Raw genomic sequence first — 13,251 nt, 5'->3', positions numbered from 1 at the left:
GAAGAGTTTTGTTCAACAGAGATATTCAATAGAAGGAGGAAGCAATTCAACAAACCTCACAATAGAAATTTTGTAGTTCTGTTCAAAAGATCTAACAAAAACCTTCACACACGTTTAAGTGCCACTAAATGAAGAACTGAAGATAATGATTTGCCTCCTAACTTAACTGTACTTGTTTTTGATATTTCTTATGTATTTTCAGCCACTCACTGCTTTAAGTTTTACATTCACCTTTTCCATACATTAGGACAACTGTTTACAATACAGGACAAAAAAGTAGTCCATGGCATGTAGACTAATTTGTGAACTTTAATGATAACTGCCAGCAGATGAGCATAAAGGTCAGATAGAGTGATTATCCAGACCTGAAATGTATTAGTTTGCGGTAGTGTGGAGCTCATTATGTTGCTGTTTGAACTAAGAATCTTTATTATCTGTGTAATTGGCCAAGTGATATTGGAGACACTATCCCTGTAAATTGGTGCCTGTGGTACATTTGTAAAAATGAATGTAGTGTGTGTTTGTCTCTTTGTGTGTTTGTGTGTGTCTTTGAGTCTGTCTGTGCATCCTCACAGTGCATTTGCTTCTTACTTTTTCTTTTATATAGGAATCTAAAGGAATTTTGGTCTTTGGCTGATTACCATTGAGACTTTGCCCTTATAAGATACATTTTCTATTTATTCAAAGACCACTGTGAGTGGCCACTGAGTCTGCATGGCATGCTGATTCTTAAGTGTGTGGTTTAGGGGTGGACGATCTGGCCAAATAATAATATCTTGGTCTATTAAACACGATACAAAGTGCACTGTTTTTTCTCAGTTTTGAGTAGACTATACCCAGACTTGAAATATCCTATGGACTTCTCCATCTAACCATTAAAACACAATTTTGCAGTAATACACAGGTTTCAAAATGGTGATTAAATAGAGTTTAATTTGAAGTTGTAAACAGAAGCCAAAAGATAACTTAATCTAAACGTAAATCTTTTCTAGTACTCAACATCAATTCGTGAAGGAAGAGCCACACAGAGTAAGTTGTCCAATCAGCATAGCTATCTAGTTGGGGGCATCACTCTACTGGTTTGTTCACATTGCTCTGATCCACAAGTCAATGAGATTATTTGATGTTTGGAAACAGAAGTAAGGGTACATTAAATACATCGATCTCTACGATTCTCCTGAAAAGTAGACAGTGGTTGTCTTAATTCATGATCTTGATCTAAAATTGTTTGCCCACCCCTTGTATGTGTGTGTGTGTTTGAGAGAGAGAGAGAGAGAGAGAGAAAGAGAAAGAGAAAAATAAAAATAAAATACACAAAGAAAATCTGTAGCTGTAAAAAAATAAAAAAATAAAAAAAATCAACCAAAAATGAAATGTGTCTATGTGTTTGTCTCTGTGTTTGCAAGCACACTTATGAATGTCACGCCAGGGGGCTTCACCCACGGCTCAGTAATCTCTGCAACCTGACACCTCCCAGCATGGTGAATCAGCCTCCGTGGAGAACTGCACGTCAGTCAGAGCAGCCTCCCCGAGGTCTGCCCCTCACAACAACAGCACATACTCATCCTCATGCAGATAAAGTGTGTGCCACACTTATCGTAACCTTACATTACAGCTCACTGTGTACTTATGAGCACAAACTGTGTCTGATAGAGGCCAGTACCTCATAGTGACAGTGGAGATAAAGATAAATCATCATATTGTAGTTCCCAGATTTTTTTCTGCAATTACTTAGATATCAGCAATTACTCTTCTTGCTATCATAATTATTAGTTTCTTAGATGTTGTATTACAGCTGGACTATTTGATGAAACTGTTTGATATTTTGGGAAATATGCTTATTTCAATAATATTGTGATATAATTTATATTTCCCAAAATATCAAGTTGTTATATCAAGCTATTTCAGGAGATGGTTATCTTAGCTGAGTTTGGCATAAAGACTGGAAACTGGGAAAGAACTAGCCAGGTAAAAAAAGGTAAAAAAAAATAAATAAATAAGGAGGAGGAGACAACAAGACTCCAGGATGTCGCTGCGCTTGGCAAAGTTATTGTATGGATTAAGCAAACAAGATATAATGCGAAATAAGTGAGCTTTAGAGGTCCTGGTAGCTCACATTTCCCTTTGCTTATTTACAGCTTTGAGTGACACTGTTGTTCACAGAAATAAATAAACAGCAAATCTTCTCCCGCACCAATAGACAGTTGAAATTGAACTTATTCGTTACCTCCGTCATTTAGATGAGGAGCACTTGCCTGAGAAAAGTACATTCAAAGATGAAGGCAATATAGTCCTTGTTAAGATGATGAATCGTGACATTCTGAGGCAATGTTCTTTTATTACAGACATTTCCGGGCTGACAGTGTCCTCCCTAATATTCCCCATGCTGATGTGTCAGACCATGTTTGTCCTTCACTGAGAGCATAACAATTACTCTGTACTGCCTCAGGAGGACCATTTCCCAAGAACAACTTTCAAGTGCAGTAGATTATAATTATTATCACAGCATGCTTATCTCTTCCACATTTAGGCAATCAACACCCGTTAAACTGAAAATATATGGTTTTAGCCAGGAGATATACTCATTACTGCTTTGTACATCTAGAGACAGTATTTTTATCTATAACTTTTATTGCTTTTTGGTAGTTCGCTAACAAATGATAATCCCAACTGGGCATGACGGGCCGGTACAGGCCAAGAAGCATATTATTAGCAAACTAGCTAACATTAGCCCTGTTGTCAACTAGCATAATAGACTGTGTGTAGTATTTCCTCAGTGTGTGGAAGTTGGTCCTGGATTAAGGTGACCAGATTTCTGAAATGAAAACTGGGGACATTTTTGGTTTGGTGGTCAGTATGTCATTAAAAGATATAATGTTATTACATATGAAATAAAATGGGGGGACAATTTCGGTTTTATAATCTGTCAAATATAACTCTTCTGAATTAAATCAAGTAATTCTGAGGCAGAATCTACCTTTCAGTCAATAAATAGAAGCTGCAATCACTTTCTGGCAGTGGAATACTGCATGTTATGGGTTGTATTGGCCATTTAAAGGTATTTCAACAGGTAAAATGACTGGATTGGTTGGTACACAGCAAGTTAAATGTAGAGTCATAAGGACAATTGCAAAAGAGATCATGTCTTTGTTTTATATATAACTCAGCAGTAAGTCATGTTAGTTATAGGCTTCATTCTGTTTTCCAAATATAAACAAGGATATTAGAAAAAGGCCTACCAAACACATAATCGGCAACAACAGGCTTCTATTAATTGCCTATAATCAAGTAAATGTCCGGCCTGGTTACGCTATAAACTGCATACACTTATTTGGCCACAATTGTGATTATTCTGTTAAAATATATCACAGAGACATACCTTTCCTATTACCACGGACATAAAGTGATGTTTATTTGCACGTTATGTCTGTTTGACCCAGATGCAGATGCGATACAGCTTTAATAAGCTGCAAGCTCTCCCACGGACAGCCATCAGTTTTCTGCGGACAATCACTTTACGACACAACACTTGTCTGCTCCTCTGTCCAGTATTTCTGGCCATGTAAATTCCATACAGTCTATGGTAAAATCAGATTTTCCACCTAGAAATGAGAAACCTGCATTTCAAGTGGAACATCTTCCTCCATTAATATTATAAGATGAATATACCAGTGCAGGGACTAACAAACACTCAGCTTTTGTTATTATGAGTCAAGACACAAGTACAGGCACTTGTACAGGTTCACAGCTGCGGCAGTAGGCTTGAGCAGATCACTTCAAAGCTGCATTCATTGTTTACCCCTCGTTTCTCTGAGTTGCATTCTATGATAAACTCCTACTATTTACCATTTCTGATTCTCAGCAAAAATTTACATTTTCTTAGATCTAATACAACAATTAAATTACAACTTGTGTAACGCATCTAACCCCTGCTCCACCAGTGCAGCTGGTTGTTTGATATTCAGTAAGAGAGAGAGAAGACGATAAGGAGGGATGTTACAGAGAGGAAGACAAAGGATTGATAGAGAGTGAGAGGGAGGCAGAGGACTGAAGAAACTGAGATTAAAGAAAGTAGAAATCAGTGATCTGGTTTTTCAGTGTCCTGTGGATATAGCCCAGTACTCCCTCTTTTCAGAGCCAAATGAGACCACAGTTGGAAAGAGTCTGTGAGGATTTATAATGACTGAGCACTGATTTTAGCCTGAACAATACCACGATCATATTTCAAATGACAGGATGAAGGATGAGGAATCACATGAATCCTTCTGGATTGATATGTTCTGTGCATTGTGCATCGAATCTCTGACCGCTCAGGACTGCCTTGCTCTGCCTAATAACAATATGTTGGGAAAGTTTCTTTCAACCTTTTTTTGTGCAGCAGTTTACGGGGTGTGAATGCCCTTTAGCTGATTCATAGTGCTGGTCCAGGTGCAGATGCAAACACATTACTCTTGTGAAGGTCACAGGGCAACTCTGGATTCTCAAGGATTAGAAAACTACCACTGATTTTCTCAAAGGCAAATATGAGGTAAAGGCTTCCCAAAGTACATTTTGAAAAATAAACCTTTTTTCTACCTCTGTCAACTTAATTAGTTATGAGAAAAGAGTTTCCAAGGTCATATCAGTTTCAAGCAATAAAACCTGAATAATAGTTGGAGTTCCTGCAACCCACTTTATTCACCTCAACTAAACTTGAAATGTGTTTATGTGAAATAACAATTGGCATATGATATATGGACAAAATCCAACAAAATCCTAAATATCACCACTGAGACAACACCATATAAACCCTAATGATCTATGTTTTTCCGAGAATTTCTTAAAAACATGATTTTGAAATGATGCCATATTTTAAAAGTCCACTGCAGTAGACAACACAGTTTTGTTCAAGGTCTCAGAGAGCTGTAAAATATTGAGAAATAAAATGGAAGATCTTTATGCTTTTTGTCTCTGTTGACAGTTTTTACACAGTTTGTTGATAAGAGGTGTAAGAGGGAGTTACACCAAACGTAAGCAATGTCACTATGTACGATAACACATTTAACACATTTATTTCGCTATAAATTACTTTTTGGCAAACAAAATGAATAGAGAGAGTCAAAGTGAAACTGGAACATCCAGTCTTCTGTTTGAAAAATAACAAAACAACACTAATAACTAAAAATACAGCCTTGGAACAGAGCTCTCAGTATGTTCATTTGTTTCGATAAGGAAGGTAGTATTTTAAAAACATATCAAAACTGTCATTTATTTAACATTTCAGATTTCTGCAGCCTTTAACAAACACCATTTCCCTTAAACCATAGACCTTCATGACAGTTGAAAGAAAGCGAGTGTGAGATTGCATTGAATTACAGAAGCTAGTGGAACAGAGGCTAGCCCAGTTGTGGTGCCATGACTTTGGCTCTCTGTATGTAGCTCTGTATTCATAGCCGGTAATATAAAAGATGAACTATTTCCTCATTTGGTATAACAACAATGTTTTATGGTCATTTCTGTAGTTTGTCGCCTTCATCTAAGGGAAAGGTTACCACTTCAGTGCTTTTCTACATATGAGGTCAGAAGAAAATAACAAATGTAAATGGTTGATTTTGGAATTATTATTCCTTTTTTTGTACTTACAGCATTGGGGTTAAATATGAAACAGGACTTTGACTGCTGTCTCTTGGCATGACCTATATTTTCCAACCGAGGGTATTTTGCCGACTAGCCCCACACAAAAAGAGTATCGGGCATGCACAGCTTTTCCTGCCCACCCATCACTTTAGAAGGCCGTTTTTGTTCGTTGTTGTGACAGAGCTGCATTTTAAATAGACTGTGGGTTGAAAGGCAGGCATGGTGGTTTGAGGGGTGAGCCTGTCCAGTAAGCAATGGTATTTGTGTGAGCGAAGGATCAGGGAGTTTGCGCTTCTGCTGGGTGAGGAGAATAACAATGACTCTGGGCATAATCAGTTCTAAACAGCCGCGGCTTGTTGTGCTTTAATATGGGCCAGGGGCTAGATTTTCTGGAATGGCAACAAAACACACACACAAGGCTGAAAGATTTATAGCATACACACTGTTACTAAATAAAGCCCAAAGTGCTTCACAGAAATATACAGAAGAAATCCAAAAAACACACATATATTGGTGATCTCACCCACAGGGGGAGACGCTCAATACCCTGGAATCCATGACTGAAAAGCACAATCATCTGTAGTCTTAAACTTTGATTGTGATACAGCTACAAAGGAGACTTTGCTACCAGTGGTGTATCAGACTTGCTTAAATCTTTATAGATTATACGCAGGCTTGTATTGGTATACAATTTCACCAAGGGATGACAAAGTGACCCCTGGAATATCAGTGAGTATTATCAGTGCATCAGTAATTTGGTTCAAACCATAGATTGCATGGTTCAAATTAGCGTGTTGCATTCATGTATTGTAAATCCATGTTATGTCTAAGTTGGATGGATGCAGTTCAAACCTGTATCACAATGTAACTCAAAGGCAATTTGAGTTATAACTTGTGATTTAGCTTCCCAAGTAAGATTTAAAGAGAGAGAACCTCATCTTTATTGTTTGTCTTGGGTATTTGGCAAAGGCAAATCAACCAAAGGTGAAAGAATGTATCGGGGATGCATTTGCATTTACATCACACGCTATTAACACCACATACTGCACTGTGTGTGGACACATGCAGGCACAAATGTGTCTAAAGCAATTCTATCTCAATGTACCTTAAATTTGTTTTGGGTACAATTTAGCAGCTGGATCACCAAACACAGCAACTTGAGCACACCTGGATTTATTTGTGGTTATGCACAAATCGATTGCCATCCAGTGACACGAGACACAATTTCATGGGAAGAGAAATCTACCTCTACATGTGTTTGTGTGAGCCTTAAACACAGATATTACTGTGAGAACATCAGCGACAGATTAGTAACAGAAAGGAATAACGGCTAAATCACAAGCTATAAGAGAAGGTACAGTAGCACTGGCACACGCACAGGAAGGTAACACTGAATAGTTGGCATGCGTCTCTTGGAAAAGCATAAAAAGCAGTAGAACATCTCTGCCTGCTTGGTAAAGAAAAGAAAAGTCACTCAATGCCTCTTCTTATTCACACTGCCTTCCTGTACTCCATGGATGAGAACTGAAAGGTGATAAAGACGAAGCCTTTTCAAATCTGAATACCCAAGTAGACTGTGCTACTGAGGATACTACTGACTGCTCATTTGTCATTGCTGCACATTATTTCTGCAGTTACATCTGTATTTAATTTCAGTATAATGTGAAGCTAATCAATTTAGGTCACCATGCAGAGCTCCAACCGCAAATTTATCAGTGTGTGTGTGTGAGTTCTCAGGGAGATATTGTAGGAAGGTATCCTAAATAGAAGGAAAGCAGCAGACAGAGCGACAATCCAGATGAACTGATGTTTTGTGCTTCTAACCATTTTGTTATTTAATAATTTCATCACGCATTTTGTTCAGCACAGCAAAGACTCAAAATCAAACCTGCACCTTGGAATTGGAATCCAAGGGCAACAGTTCAATTCACTTTTTTAACTTTAACTTTGAATGCACCTGTGGTAAAAAAAAAAAAAGAGCCCTTTCTCTTTCTCACTCACAGCACAACTCAAAACTCTGGGGCTCTGTTTTAGCTCAAACTTTGATCTTTTAGTTCCTCATCTCGATAGAAAGGAGTTTAGCTGCTAGCTGACATAAAATGTCTCATAAATTATCAAGTGAGGCTGCACTGTGTAGTCTGAGGTTAAGCTATATAGCTGACTGGGGTTGACTACACTGCTTTGTAAGTGCACAAGCAGCATTTAGAAAAGATGCATGGTGGACTGGAGCTGACATGAGTTCCAGCATTAGTCAGCAACCCTGTCAGCTATGTGTAAGGAGTACATTTCTGTGTGTATTTGTGTGTGTGTGTGTGTGTGTGTGTGTGTGTGTGTGTGTGTGTGTGTGTGTGTGTGTGTGTGAATAATGGATTGTCTATTTAAATTCTTATATCACAGCCTTTTAGGTTGCTGATCCTTGAGACGACTGAACGTTTATTGCTGTGTTTTCCCAAAATCTTTTTGGCCATATAGTTTTGGAGACAGAGACTGATTTCAATTAGTATTTGCAGAAGAACCATGTGCCACACATTTCACTCTAAAACTAGCCATCAGGGGATAAAAAATACATTTTAGATTGTGTATGCGTGTATCAGACTTATGTCCAGCAGGGTTACAAGAGAAAAGTGGGTCAGTTTTTATTTGGTCAACAAAGCGAACAGCCATGTGTTTCCCATTGCAAAAGTTGACTGTCAGAAAAAATGTTTGCTCAAGCATGACACTGAAAGATGCTGTAGTGGAATTGGACCTAAAGAACAGAAAAAAACATATTTTGCATCATTTTACAAAACCAGTAGTTGCATGTTTTTGTCTATTAATGGATGTCAAACTAATATTTTTGGATTTATTCTGATAGCCAACACAGGGCACGTACAGGGGTGTTTCAGGACAGAGAAGTTATTTGTTGTTCTTTTGTGGAAAAAATCTATTAGAGTTTATTGCTGTTGCTTACAGTTAAGAGGGATATCATTTATTTTCTCTGTATATTTTTTCTCCTCTGTTCACCGTATTTCCATTAAATTGACAGTCAAATTAACAAGTTTCTTGTATTTTCCCCTTTCCAGTTCCAGCATGCATAAGGCTCAATGACTATCTTGGTAACCTGTTTTTACCTGATCCAACTTTCTTAATTGGAACTAGGGAAATATTGATATATCCATCAAAAGACTGTTTGCATCACCCAGACAGAGCTTTTTAACTGCTATACTGTAGGTTTGGAGAATGCAGCTCAGTGAAATGTGTATGTTCAGAATGGTCCATAGCTGTCGCACTCAACTAGTCATGAGCCAAGAAGCAAGTAGGTGTGGCAGGCTGCCCTGCTATTCTCACTGCACACAGCACTATGAGATCCAGCATTGCACCAGCTCAGGCGTTTGCAACGTGTAGAAAAGCCAAACCCAAAGTATGGATCAAATGGGCTGCCAGCATCATAAGAGAAAGCAGCTGTCAGGTTGGTCAGTCAACTGGTATTGAGGAAAAAGGCCTTGATTCTTCCGGATTGGCTCAGCAATAACAATATACACATTTCAATACACTGGTTAGCATTATAAGCCTTTAAATTTCAAAGCCATGGGTAAAATTTCATCATGGGAGTGCTTGAAATTTATCAGTCAATATTTCAATACTTAACGTCAAACTTAAAGTTCTTAGAGAATAGCTGTTTAAGCAAAGGTTTTAAGATGATTTTTAACTTCAAAAAGCTTCAAAATGTGCTTTACTGTCATACCAGCAAACATTTGTAATGTATTTTTTTTTCACTTTAGAATGAAACTGTTCTACTCTTTCAGATCAGAAGACGTAGACCCACACCTGCCACTTTAGTGGCATCAAGTGATCAATCATCCCCTGGTAAGGCACTTAAATGCAGACACACACACACACACACACACACACACAGACTATTTTTATCACTTATGTGGCGATTGTATTGATTTAAAATCATTATTGAGGGTACCCCTAAACATCATAGATTTCTCTGTTATTAATTATTAAAGCTTGGGTCTTATGTTTGTAGTTTTTTAGTCTTTAGCAGTCTTTAGCAGTTTTTTGCAGTTTTTTGCAGTTGTTTGGTTATGGTACTCACCAAGTTAATTGCGAGTTCTGAGGACACATGTGACATTGCTAAAAAGTGGCCAGATGATCAGATGGTTAATAACAAACTTAGTTTTCAGGTTAGCAGGCAACATAATGGGCTGTGTTGGTGGGGGTGTGCTGCTGACCTGTAGTATGATCCAGGAAGTTCAGTGTGAGTAATAATACTATGGCTCTTCATACTATGGCTATGGCGTAAAATTGAGTATGTAGTGTGTGTTCCAACAGCATGGTATACATGTAAACTAGATTAACAAGAATTTGAGGTTACTGGACATATTCTTCTGTCCCAAAACGCATTGTGTCTCTACAAACAATGTGCAATGGCAGTACTATAATTATGATTGATGGAGAGTGAACATGAAACAGAAGCTTCTCAGGACCCAGGACGTTAAGGTACAGTTAAGAGGAACAATTCAGGAGCTCACAAATATAATGTAGCCTACTGTAGAAAAAATATTTAACATTTTTTAATTTGCCTTAAAATTATGCTGGACAGAATTAAAGTGAGCACATTGATTTTTGTGATAAACAATAATAGATAAACAATATTTGATATCAAAGGGGCTTCATGTCATGATTGACAGCTGAGCCCTGCAAGCCAATGAGTTGGCCGGGTGTATCACAGTTACAACCCCTATTGTGACCCCTGTCACCTTACTGCGCATACTCTGGTTCCAAATGACGTCACCAGTTTAAGATGGCAGTGCCCATATCCACGATATTTTGGCTTCAGTTTTGTGCACCGGGAGAAAGTGGAGACTAGAGGTGTACAGTGACATCATTATCTGTATCTGTTCAACCAACCAACCAATTATCTGTCTCTGTATCTGTATTCACCACTACGCAACATTTAACTGGGGGACAATGAACAATGAGAAACTTTTACGAATCGAAAGATACTGTATAAATAATAATAATACAATTTCCTCAGAATAGCCTCACTACAATTAACCAGAAAATAGACAAAACTAAGACAATTAAACAAAAATTATGAACAATAAATACAAAGAGTTATGGACACTGTGGCGGGTGCAAAAAGCAATATAAGGCTATAGAAATAAAATAACTGCCACTTTAACAGCAGGCTAAAATATCAGGAAAGCAGACATCACAAAGACGTATAAGCAATATTAACTCCTCAGCAGCTGCAGCCACAAACACACATATGAAAGCAAAGAGAACTGCACAGCTTTTACACACTGCATAGTACACACACACACACATACTTATACACACACGCAATGCTACGTTGCTAGGCAACGCAGTGGTTGTACTCACCTGTCTGAGTCATTCTCTTATGGACCACAAAGTGCAAAAGACTCACTGAAGGAAGATGTTTCTCAGCAATGTAGCAAATGTAGAAATCACTGAGCATTTGAGCATTTAGCCACACCCATCATGCACCTGTTGGTCACTGAACAACCTGGATGCTTTTAATTTGTGTCACTTTGTGGGTGGTGCATTAAGTCAGTAAGGTAATGCAACCTTTTTCTTTTTTTTTGATGCAATAAGATGCAATAATGCTAAATAATACCCACAATGACATCCTTAATTTTAGTGTATTATTGTGCGTTGTTGTAGCTACTGTTTACAAACCTCTAGGCCTGACCCGGGAAGCTGAACACAGCTTCCGTCAGACAGACAGACCAGCAGCTTCTTCTCTGCTGCAGTTGCTGAGTTAACGCCTTTCTATAGTTTCATTCTCACACGATTCATCACGTTCCTGAGCTGATTTTTGAGCAACTTTGGGTAAAAGAAGATGGATTCGGTTAATTTACATCTCTTGTGGAGATGTGCTTGGCTCCCAGACTAGAGCCGACTCCCATCGTTCACTTTTGTTGTGAACAAACAGTGTGGATTTGTGCATTTTATATCAAATAATTTGGAGACTCAAAATTCCTTCTCTCTCTGTGGGTGGGTGGGTGGGTGGAGGATATCAACTCTCAACAGACGGCTGAAGAGACCCCAAAGGAAGAGGTGAAAGGTTTGCTTTCCCTAAGTGCTGTTTCTGGGCAGTTCGACAATAAAACTTGCCACCTCTGATGCCGCAGACAGATAAAGCTTGGTGCCTGACTGTTAAAATGACAAAGAAACACTAACCAGAGATTACAAACAACCTATCAGAACTCTTTTGGAAAGAGGGCAGGAAACCCTAAACTGCCCCCACACACGTAACCATGGCAACTGACCTCCCTCTTTGTTTAATTACCTCACATCAAAGGATATTCTCCTCTTCACGCCCAGGCATGAGAAACTCCAGGACACCAGAGGACAGCCCTGAACAGTACTGTGTAAACAATGAGTACTGTCTTCTCAAAACTCAAAGCATTACCTTATTTAATTATATAATCTTTAAGTTACTTAACTAGGTCTCCCCGCTCCATTTGAGTAGTTATGTTACCATGTTGTTGTTGATATTGTTGTTGAAAAGAATCTAAATAAGTTAATTTTGCAGTTTCAGCAAGGATCAATGACATTGCCTCATTTTATTTTTTTAACACTTTATGACACTTCCTTTAGAAATGATGATAAAGAAATGTCATCCTATACTCAATTAATTTTCCAGCTCCTGAGCAGAAGATTGTTTTAGGATTAATCAATCCGAGCTCCCCCAATGCTAACTTTAAGGTTGAACTACTGACAATTGTTTTCCTTTTATCAAATGCTTAAAACTAAGAACGGTATGCCCGTTTGACAATTAAGGATTGTTTGTGTTAAGATATTTTATTACAATACGCGTAAATAGATTTTTGAATGGACATATTAAAAGTTTAAAGGTATGACAGTTTCTCAGGAAACCGGAAACAAGCCCTCAGTGGAAAAAAGGACTGCCCTCTGGGAACCACGCCCCAACCCACAAACGCAGCGACACACGCTGTCGCTCTCTCTCTTGTTCTTTTACTCTTCAACTGCACTTTGGCACGTGCCCAGCGGGCCCCGTCTCCCGGCAACGCTCTAAGAAGTTCGACCCGGCGCAGCGAAGGCTCTTCGTTTGTTCAAGCCACACACACGAAATGCCACGACCTCGGCCTTTTCCCTCATTTCCAGCAACTTACTTGTTTTTTTTTATTTTCTTTGGTTTTGTTTTGTTAAAGGTTATCAGACCGTTAAGTTACACTAGTTTAATTCAAGAGCGACCAAGTTATTTTTAAGCTTTATTCGTCGAGCTAACTTACACTGCTCCCACTGCCGGACCCAGCCACGTGGGCCCGCCAGCAGTAACAAAGGACAGCCAAAAGAACAGCCTAATTGCCAGACTGAGGACGGTCAACACTGGAGTGTTTTTCCTCACTCAGACACGGAGAAGCCCCGGAAAATTCCCTAGCAGAAAGCCAGGCATCGGGCAGCTAGCGTGGGGACCTGTGCAACAGGCCAAGGCAGTCCGCTGACCAGCAACTCGGCTGGGAGAAACGACAAGCAGTAAGACCAAACCAAGGTTTTCTGTGATCAGTGATGTCCAATAGTTAGTTAATAGATTATCTTTAACTCTTAAAACTCATAGCTTGCATTCGTTAGCTGCCCGTGTGAGTCAAATTCTCCCCA

At 38.8% G+C, this 13,251-nt stretch overlaps 1 protein-coding gene across 1 annotated transcript in view; it reads left to right on the top strand.

Moving 5' to 3' along the window:
- The window catches only part of LOC119886642 (protein phosphatase 1 regulatory subunit 1A-like), a 35,205-nt gene that overhangs the window by 2,859 nt on the left and 19,095 nt on the right, over window positions 1–13,251 (top strand). Inside the window, exon 2 of the mRNA XM_038697522.1 lies at window positions 9,402–9,462. Within this exon, the coding sequence (XP_038553450.1) occupies window positions 9,402–9,462 (61 nt within the window). The remainder of the gene's footprint in view (window positions 1–9,401; window positions 9,463–13,251) is intronic.

The sequence above is a fragment of the Micropterus salmoides genome, unplaced genomic scaffold (assembly GCF_014851395.1).
Source record: "Micropterus salmoides isolate LMB-PRFRI ecotype aquatic unplaced genomic scaffold, ASM1485139v1 Ms_hic_scaffold_4, whole genome shotgun sequence".
NCBI lineage: Eukaryota > Metazoa > Chordata > Actinopteri > Centrarchiformes > Centrarchidae > Micropterus > Micropterus salmoides.
Note: the sequence above shows the minus strand (reverse complement) of the source record. Positions and strands in the feature narration are given on the sequence as shown.